This window comes from Gopherus flavomarginatus, chromosome 11 (assembly GCF_025201925.1).
Source record: "Gopherus flavomarginatus isolate rGopFla2 chromosome 11, rGopFla2.mat.asm, whole genome shotgun sequence".
In the NCBI taxonomy this organism is placed as follows: domain Eukaryota; kingdom Metazoa; phylum Chordata; order Testudines; family Testudinidae; genus Gopherus; species Gopherus flavomarginatus.
The window spans coordinates 18,622,018-18,632,170 of NC_066627.1; the positions used below are offsets into that span (position 1 = coordinate 18,622,018).

A 10,153-nucleotide genomic window follows, 5' to 3' on the forward strand; every position below is an offset into this window, starting at 1 on the left:
TCTGGTTCTTGTATTTATGTTTGCTGGGATGCTCCTTATTGAGGTCATTGATTTGCATTTCCATCTAGTTCTCCTAACAACCCCTTTGAACTCACCTTCGTAGAAAGCATTTTCTTGTACACTAACACACGTTTATGCCCAATACCAATACAATATAATGCATATATTTCCCACTGTGTCACATATGCTTTGTAGAAAAACAAGTTATTGGGCTCTGCTCAAGGTTAACTGGGGAAGTGTTTTGGCTGATTATATACAGGAAGTTAGACTAGATGATCATAGTACTGCCTTCTGGCTATTCTTTTCTAAGATATGTGCTGTAGTTCAAACAGGAGTTACTTCAAGGACATTTCAATGGCTTGCAATATTCTGTTCTATCTGGCCTTTAAACCTTTCTGTGACACTCTGTACCTTGGGGTAACAGCCTGCACCCTCATGTTCATCCCTATAATATGATTGTTTGGTATCCAATGCAAAGTTCGTCATGTTGAGTGTCTTTGGAAAGCTCAGGATGCACTCATCAGGGAATGTATGGGACAAACCCAACCCAGCCTCACAGAACAAAGGACATTGGCCTTGGCAACAACAGAGAATCTGTTGGATTCTTGAGTGAGTCACTCCCCTTGCCCTGGTCAGTTTGGGACTACAATGAGATAATGCTCACCTGACTCTGAAGGGGGGTGAGGCAAAGCTAAGAGGGAAGAAAGGACATGATAAAAGGGAGAAACATTTGCCATGCTCTCTCTCTCTTCCACCTACATCTACAGACTATCAGCCAGAGACTGAAGCATTGATCAAAGGGGAGAGCCTGGCTGAAAGGGAACCAGCCAGCCTGGGTGAGAAGCATCTAAGTTTGTAAAGGCACTGAAAGTGTTGAGATCATCTTAGAATGTGTTTTACTTTTGTTTCATTTGACCAAATCTGACTTGCTGTTTGACTTCTAATCACTTAAAATCTAGCTTTTGTAGTTAATAAATTTGTGTTTTGTTTGAAGCATGTCAGAGATTCCCCTTGGGACAACAAGCCTGGTCCATATAAAATTCTTTGTTAAATTGATGAACTCATGTAAACTTGCAGCATTCAGTGGGTATAATGGGACACTGCAAGATGGAGGTTCCTAGAGTTGCATCTGGGACCAGAGATATTAGCTAGTGTCATTTAGTGACACAATCCAAGCAATGGCTGGCTAAAAGTGCTCACTCACATAGCTGGGAGCAGCTTACGTGCTGGACTCTCTGCGTTAACAGCCCGGGAGTGGGGATTCTCCCAGCAGAGCAGGATAAGACTGGCTCCCAGAGTCAAGGACCTAGCTGATCACCTGTCCAGATAAGACCAGGAGAATGTCACATGATGCATCTATGAATGAAAGAAGTTGGGAACAGAAGAGTGATAAATTAATAGAGTAGTGCACTTTGGATGTGTCAAGTGGGGAATCTATTCCAAAGCCTTGTGTAAAATCTGAGATTAAAGCAATGTCTTGGAAGTGTGAAAGTTTATAAATATGCCCTCCGTTTGCACTTTGAACTTTTCCAGAATCAAATGGTGGGAAATGTACCAAGTTCAATTGTACTGCAAGCTCTTTCAAGGCTCATTATTTTATCTATCACCAGATAATTCTCATGGAAAATGGAGGAAGGTGGAATTTGCAGACAGCTCTTGGAGAAAAGAGAAGGGGAAAATGAAACATATATCACAGAGTTCATCCTCCTTGGATTTGGGAATCTCCGTGAAATGCAGATTCTTCTCTTCCTGCTGTTTCTAGTGATCTATACTGTTACTGTGGCTGGGAACATTCTCATTGTTGTACTAATTGTGGTTGATCAGCACCTTCACACCCCCATACTTCTTTCTGGGGAACTTGTCCTGCTTGGAGACCTGCTACAGCACCATAGTCCTGCCCAGACTGCTCTCCGGTCTCCTGACTGGGGACAGAACCATTTCTGTTAGTGGCTGCATCACTCAATTTTATTTCTTTGGTTTTCTGGTGGCAGTTGAATGTTCTCTCTTGTCCATGATGTCCTATGACCGCTATTTAGCAATATGCAAACCACTACATTACACAGCTCTTATGAATGGCAGAATCTGCCTTCAGTTAGCAGCTGTATCCTGGATGAGTTCATTTCTGGCAACTGACGTAGTAATATATTTAATGTCACAATTGCATTTTTGTGGCCCCAATGAAATTGACCATTTCCTTTGTGATTTCACTCCAGTTATTAAACTTTCCTGTAGTGACACCAGCCTAATCACACTGGTAACCTTTATATTCTCTTCTATAGACACCCTGCTCCCATTTCTATTAACCTTGGCATCCTATGTTTCCATCATCTCCACCATCCTGAGAATCCCATCTACCAGTGGGAGAAGAAAGGCATTTTCCACCTGCTCCTCTCACTTGCTTGTGGTTACAATCTACTATGGGACACTAATAATTGTCTATGTGTTTCCAGACACTGACACACTAACAGACCTCAATAAAGTCTTCTCTGTCTTCTACACTGTCCTAACTCCCATGGCCAATCCTCTCATTTACAGCCTGAGAAACAAAGAGGTCAAGGAGGCCCTGGGAAAAGTCTTCAATAAATGTATGGTGCTCTCAGCAATTCAGGAAGAGTGATTGATATGGGAATTAATCAATCTGTCATACCTAGTGTGATGCATGACCAGGAAGAGTTAAGCATCCTGAAGGATAAATAACTCAAATCCAACCCTTAAAGACATATGGGTTGAAAATGTCTGTGTTTTTGTGTATTTACATATATATCGTTAAAGGTCAACAATGTAATCAAACACTCCCTGTCTATGTTGTATTCTGTTAATTCTCAGATCAAAAGGACATCTTAACATTTAAATAAACTCTAAACATAGGATATCACTGTATTAATATTTGTTTGAAATGTATATCAAATCATCTGTGACTGGTGGAAAATAGGCAATTGCTTTATGTGTGGATAATTACTAGTGATGTTTAAGAAATAGGTCACCGTCAAAGCCCTCATGAGTGCCTATTGTTCATGAAGGACTCTGAGCTGTCACAAGGACTGAAACTGTATAAAAATGTTTGGATCCCAATCCTTTTATGTCTCAGATCTGCTTGAGACTTCATGCAGAGAAAGCCTTAGCCATAAGGACTGAGATCCCAGTCCTGAGTGGACCACCCTGAATGTAAACCTATGAACTATTTCTGAAATAACACTTTGCAACTACGAAGCTCACCATCTCTGCTATGAATCTGAACCTCACGAATTATGCTCATATCTGTACGTATACTGATCTTTTTGTCAATGTTCTCAATCTAATTTTTCTTTTTTTAATAAATTTTAGTTTAGTTAATAAGAATTGGCTGTAAGCATGTATTTGAGTGAGATCTGGAATGTTTATTAACCTGGGAGGTAATGTGTCTGATCCCATGGGATTGGTAGAACTTTTTTATATGATGAAAAACATTTTCAGTAATCCTCATCATATTTGACTTGAATGTCTGGGTGGAGGCCTGAGGCTGGGTCACTTCAAGGGAACTGTGTTGTTGGCTTCTGGGTAACCAGTGAGGTATAATAGAAGCTGTTTTGTGCTGGCTTGGTAAATCTAAGCATTGGAATATCCACCAGCTTTGGGGATTGTCTACTCCATTATTTGCAGTTCATCCTAATTGAGTGACCTCAGTTGTCTCCCCTGGGGCCCCCGTCACAACTAGCAAGGCAGTTAGCATTTAGGTTGCCCTTAACTCATGCTAATGGGAGTTTCCTTGGGAAACATGAAGAGATGCTAAGTTTTGGGATAGCTGCATTCTTAGTTGATTAGAGTTGACACTTACCACCCCAACTAGAATCGTAAGTCTCATGTGCGCTACATTCCACACAGTGGAATTCAAGATTTTAGCTACATGTTTCATCTCTTTTCTAAGCAGGGAAAATGCTACATTTCATATCATACTGGTCTGGGATGCCTTTGAGTGGCTTCTGGTGGTTAAAGTATGCTGTCTCTCACCTTGGTGTCAGGGCTTCCTAAATAATTTAATATTTGGCATGATTGAACAGATCTTCATAATTGTTCTATGTTATTTGTGTTATGCAGTGATTAGTGGTGTGAATGATCCTAAATTGATTCCTGAATGTTGAAACATAATAATTACTTGACATGGATGATTTCTGGTGAAACATCTCTTTATCCTAAAGATCATTTCAATGTTAAGTGAAAAAAAAAATAAAGATAGGATGAGATATTACTATTTCATTCTGGATTTGGAAAGAGCCATGATCTTTCAAAAGCACGCACATGAGTTAGGGTATGTCTGCGCTGCAATAAAATGCCAGTAGCTGGCCCAGGTCAGCTCACTCATGTTTGTGGAATATACAAGGGTATAAAATTGCAGTTTGGATATTAGGACTCTGGCTGGAGTCCTGGCTCTGAGACCCAGCGAGGATTTGTATTGCTGTGTAGTTGTACCCTTGACTTCATAAATCCTAATAACTTACAAAGTTAGTTAGATTCCCACAGGCCAGAATTTTAAAAATTTCTAAAGATGAATATAGGTGTCTACGTGTGTTTTCAAATTTGCCTCAGTGGCTAGCTCTCAATAATTGTAATATGCTTAATTCTGCATTTCTAAAGTGCCAGGATATTTCTAAAGTATTTAAAAGATGTGAATTCCTAAGTCGCAATGATTTTGAAATTGATTAGATTCCTAAGTGCCAAATTATTAAAGGTTCTAAAGATGCAGGTGAGTGTCTAGGTGGATTTCCAAATATGTCCAGACACTTAACTGCCATTTATTCTAATATGTTGCATTTTTAAAAGATAAGACCACTTATGTATCTGTCTAGGAAGAAGACTGTTTTAGGGGATAAAGCACTAGGCAAAGATTTCTACTTCCATCTTGTGGCTCTAGTACATGACTGTTTGATCTTTCACAAGTCTATATGGATTGGAATTTTCAAAAGAGGAAATTAGATGCAAATATTTCATTGGATTCTTTAAGCTCCTTTGAAAATCCCAGCCTGGAGCTACATTAGCTTCCAGCAGCTGAAGTTCTGGACCAAGATAACTGGGTACCAGTTAATAGCCACTGAAATGAGTAAAGAATATAAAATACATACATTTGGGGGGGGGAATGCTGTGGTACAGTAGAGTGGAGAGGAAACAAGAGTGTGGCTTAGAACAGCTGGGTTCTCTTCCTGTTCCTTCCATGGGCAAGTCAGTTTGCCTTTGTGCCCCTATCAGGTTGGTGGGCTCATCATCTGTGGCCAGCAGTGTCTCTAGGAGAACAAAAACTCCCATTTCAAACCAGATCTAGTCAGCTAGTTTGTAACAGTTGTGCCATATGCACAAGCAATATGGGTCTGACCTTGGCTAAATGGAGCAAAGTGCATTACTTAGCCTAATAACTTTTAATTGATTAAGAATAACTTTTCCTTTTGTCCAAAGCATATCTTCCAGCAACACATCCAGCAATGATCTGAAGCCAGCAAGAGATGAAGAATCCATCACTTCCCTTGGTAGTTTATTCTAATGGTTAATCACCCTCACTGTTAAAATCTGTGCCTTATTTATAATGTGAATTTGTCTGGCTTCACCTTCCAGTCATTGGTTCTTGTTTTGCCTTTCTCATGTTTTACTACTCTGTATTTTCTCCCCATGAAGGTACCTATAAATGTTGCCCAAATCACCTCTCAAAGTTCTTTTGGATAAGCTAAACCTAATGAGCTTTTATAGGAATATTATCTAGCCATCCAGTCACTTTTGTGCACCTTCCCCAATTTTTCAATATCCTTTAAAAGTTTTTGGCAAGAGAACTCTATACCATACTCCAGAATCAGTCTGACCAATGTGGTATACAGAGGTAAAATCAGCTTTCCTGTTTATACTTCCAAGGATCACATTAGCCTTTCTTGCCACAGCATGACACTAGGAGCTCATGCTGAGTTGCTTGCACACTATGACTCCTAGATCCTTTTCGGCATTTTGCTTGTAGGTAGCATACTGCTTTGCAGGATTCAGTCTCCCATTCTGTAGGTCTGACCTGTGTTCCTTGTTCCTATATGTGTAACTTTGCATTTGGCTGTGTTAAAATATATTTTGTTTGAATGGGTCTGGCTCACACCACTTCACCAAACTTTGTTTCATCCACAGATCATGGACCAGCAGAGATTTCATATTGAATTCCAGCTCATTGGTACAAATGTTGAACAGCATTGGGGCTAGTACTGATCTATGTAGTACCCCACTTAAAACACCTCCATTCCATGATAATTCACACCAGCAACTAATTTTTGAGATCTATCAGCATGCCAGTTTTTTTTTAAACAATGTGTGCTTTATTTATATTATATAGTGCTCATTTTATATCATAATGTTGTGTCATACTAAGTTAAATGCAGTACCAAAGTCTGTTACATCTATGCAGTACCTTTACCAATCAAATTTATAATCTCTTCAAAGAACTAAATCAAGTTTCTTTGTCAAGATTTATTGTGCATAAAGCCACATGATGGGCATTAATTATTTCCATCATTCAATTCTTTATCAGTTGAATCCAATATTAGTTTTTCCATCATTTTGTCTAGGATCTCTCTCTCTCTCTCTGGTTGACTGGAAAAAAGGTTCTGGATGACTGGAAAAAGGCTACTGTAGTGCCCATATTTAAAAAAGGGAAGAAGGAGGATCCGGGGAACTACAGGCCAGTCAGCCTCACCTCAGTCCCTGAAAAAATCTTGGAGTAGGTCCTCAAGGAATCAATTCTGAAGTACTTAGAGGAGAGGAAAGTGATCAGGAACAGTCAGCATGGATTCACCAAGGGCACGTCATGCCTGACTAACCTAATTGCCTTCAGTGAGGAGATAACTGGGTCTGTGGATGAAGGGAAGCAGTGATATGATTTCCTACAGTATTCATGCCAGCAAGTTAAAGAAGTATGGGCTGGATGATTAGACTATAAGGTGGATAGAAAGCTGGCTAGATCGTAGGGCTCAACAGGTAGTGATCAATGGCACCATGTCTAGTTGGCAGCCGGTTTCAAGTGGAGTGCCCCAAGGGTCGGTCCTGGGCCCGGTTTGGTTCAATATCTTCATTAATGATCTGGAGGAAGGCGTGGACTACACCCTCAGCAAGTTTGCAGATGACACTAAACTTGGAGGAGTGGTAGATACACTGGAGGGTAAGGATAGGAAACAGAGGGACCTAGACAAATTAGAGGACTGAACCAAAAGAAAACTGATGAGGTTCAGCAAGGACAAGTGCAGAGTCCTGCACTTAGGACGGAAGAATCCCATTCACTGTTACAGACTAGGGACCGAATGGCTAGGAAGCAGTTCTGCAGAAAAGGACCTAGGGGTTACAGTAGACAAGAAGCCGGATATGAGTCAACAGTGTGCCCTTGTTGCCAAGAAGGCTAATGACATTTTGGGCTGTATAAGTAGGGGCATTGCTAGCAGATTAAGGGACGTGATCATTGCCCTCTATTCGACATTGGTGAGGCCTCATCTGGAGTACTGTGTCCAGTTTTGGGCCCCCCACTACCTGAAGGATGTGGAAAAATTGGAAAGAGTCCAGTGGAGGGCAACAAAATTGTTAGGAGGGCTGAAGCACATGACTTATGAGGAGAGGCTGAGGGAACTGGGATTGTTTAGTCTGCAGAAGAAAAGAATGAGGAAGCATTTGATAGCTGCTTTCAACTACCTGAAAGGGGTTTCCAAAGAGGATGGATCTAGACTGTTCTCAGTGGTATCAGATGACTGAACAAGGAGTAATGGTCTCAAGTTGCAGTGGGAGAGGTTTAGATTGGATATTAGGAAAAACGTTTTCACTCAGAGAGTGGTGAAGCACTGGAAGGGGTTACCTAGTGAGGTGGTGGAATCTCCTTCCTTAGAGGTTTTTAAGGTCAGGCTTGACAAAACCTTGGCTGGGATGATTTAGTTGGGAATTGGTCCGGCTTTGAGCAGGGAGTTGGCCTAGATGACCTCCTGAGGTCCCTTCCAACCCTGATATTCTATGATTCTATGATTCTATGGTGAGAAAACATTTAGAAGTCTCCGTTTTGTTCTAATGAGATATGAAAGCAAATGTCAAAACTTTGATTTTTTTTCCAAATGAAATTCTTGTATTCCAGTCAGCACCAATGAAAACTTACTGCAAGTCTTATGCTGGCATATATGGTGGATGTGGTAGTCCCTAAGAGCATAGCATGAGCACAGAAATCTTCTATGTTTCCTTCCTCAAGTACTCAGTGCAGGGCATCAGACGAGAGTGGAGAGAGGACAAGGGAAGAGATGGACAAGGGTCCTAGAGAGAACTGGATAAATTTAATCTAACCTGTTCTTCAGGCTAGAGGAAGAAACAAAGAGTCATCCAGGTCTTTGACAGATCATTGCTTTGTCCCTACACTCTATTTCCTCCCAATAGTCCCTATGCTATATTCCCTGCATCCAATGGACAATGGCCCTGAACTGTATTGACCAATGCACGATATTCACATTGCCAGTGCAAAATGGTTCCTGCATTACAATCCCTAGTGTCTCATGTATAAAGATGAAATGGTCCCTTCGCTATGCACCCCAATGCCCACAGACTTATGGTCCCTTCCTTATATTACTCACCCCCAAGTGATGCCTTCACCATATTCCAGCCCCCACAGTCCTCATGAAGAGCAGAGGTAGAGACAAAACATTCCCTTTATTCATATCCTGTCTGGGAAGAGTTTTCTGTGCAGGTTTTTCCTCATGGCAGACTGCACCTCCTTGTTCCTCAGGGTGTAGATCACGGGGTTCAGGACAGGAGTGACCACACTGTAAAGGAGAACAATCATCATGTCCCATTCAGGAGATTCCCTGGAGGAAGGGGGCACATAGGTCAAGATGGCCGCCCCATAGAATAGAGACACCACAGATAGGTGGGAGGCGCATGTGGAAAAGGCCTTTCTCCTGCTTTCCCATGACTGGACCTTCAGGAGCAGGAAGGAGATGATGTAGAGGTAAGAGAGGAGCGTGAGAATAAAGGGGATGACTACAATGCCCCCAGTGACGATGTTGAGCACGGTCAGGTTGAGGTGGGTGCTGCCGCAGGCCAGGCTCAGCAGGGGCTTGATGTCACAGAAGAAGTGGGGAACACATCTGGGGCCACAGAAGTGCAGCTGGGAGGTCATGACTGTGTGCATCAGGGCGTGCAGGAAGCCGGTGACCCAGCTGGCTGTTGCCAGAAGCAAGCAGGCCCATGGGCTCATAACCAGCCTGTAGCGCAGTGCGTTGCAGATGGCTACGTAGCGGTCATAGGCCATGACAGCCAGCAGCACAGCCTCACTGCTACCCAGGAAGTGGAAGAAGTGGAGCTGGGCCATGCAGCCTGCAAATGAGATTGTCTGCTGCTCCAAGAGGAAGCCGGCCAGCATCTTGGGCACAGTGACTGTGGAATAGCAGATATCCAGGCAGGAGAGATTCCCTAGGAAAAAGTACATGGGGGTGTGAAGCTGGGGCTCTATCAGTGCCATGGTTACCATGGCCCCATTTCCCACCATGCTGGCCACATAGAGAAGCAGGAAGAGTGTGAAGAAAAAGTGCTCCAACCCCTGGAGATTGGTCAGGCCCAGGAGGATGAATTCGCTCACCTCCGTCCTGTTCTCCATCACTGCGGGGGGAGAAACAAAAAGAAAAAAAGAGGCATATGAACTGGAGGCTGAGGTTCTCAATGGGCCTTAGATATTTGGATGCCCATTTCTTGGATACATTAATGAAAAATGAACATCCTATCCCTCTTTGCAGCTCTGGACATTTCAGCAGTTTTGCTAGCATTCCTTTGAGCAGATTTCCTCCCTGGGTAACATGAGCCCTGAAACTCCCTGCATCTCTGTGTCAGATCATCTCCACTTTGCAGATAGATAGATAGATAGATCTATCTATCTATCTATTGTATGCAGTGTTGCTATGGCCAGGTTGTCCCAGGATATTAAAGAGACAAGGTGGGTGAGATGATAACTTTTATTGAACCAATTTCTGTTGGCGAGAGAGACAAGCTTTCGAGCTGACACAGATCTTTTTTGAGTTTGGGAAAGGTACTCAGAGTGTCCCAGCTAAATACGAGGTGGAAACATTTGTTTAGAATAAATAATTAACAAATATTTCAAGGGACCTTTCAAAGTGAAGTGGCCAATTAACACCCCACCAGT

The 10,153-nt window shown here is 42.2% G+C and overlaps 1 protein-coding gene and 1 pseudogene across 1 annotated transcript; one reads left to right on the forward strand and one right to left on the reverse strand.

The window, feature by feature from the left end:
* The first annotated feature begins 1,626 nt into the window (after positions 1–1,626).
* Positions 1,627–2,617, forward strand: LOC127030933 (olfactory receptor 6N1-like; annotated as a pseudogene).
* A 6,054-nt stretch (positions 2,618–8,671) lies between these two features.
* Positions 8,672–9,619, reverse strand: LOC127031331 (olfactory receptor 12D3-like). Its single transcript, XM_050918078.1, has one exon. It carries the CDS (start codon positions 9,611–9,613, stop codon positions 8,672–8,674), a length of 942 nt encoding a protein of 313 aa, XP_050774035.1. The 5' UTR covers positions 9,614–9,619.
* Between the last annotated feature and the right edge of the window lie 534 nt (positions 9,620–10,153).

What these genes read in the sequence shown, in the direction of transcription:
- LOC127031331 (XM_050918078.1), bottom strand. Translation starts at nt 9,613, where the DNA reads ATGGAGAACAGGACGGAGGTGAGCGAATTCATCCTCCTGGGCCTGACC.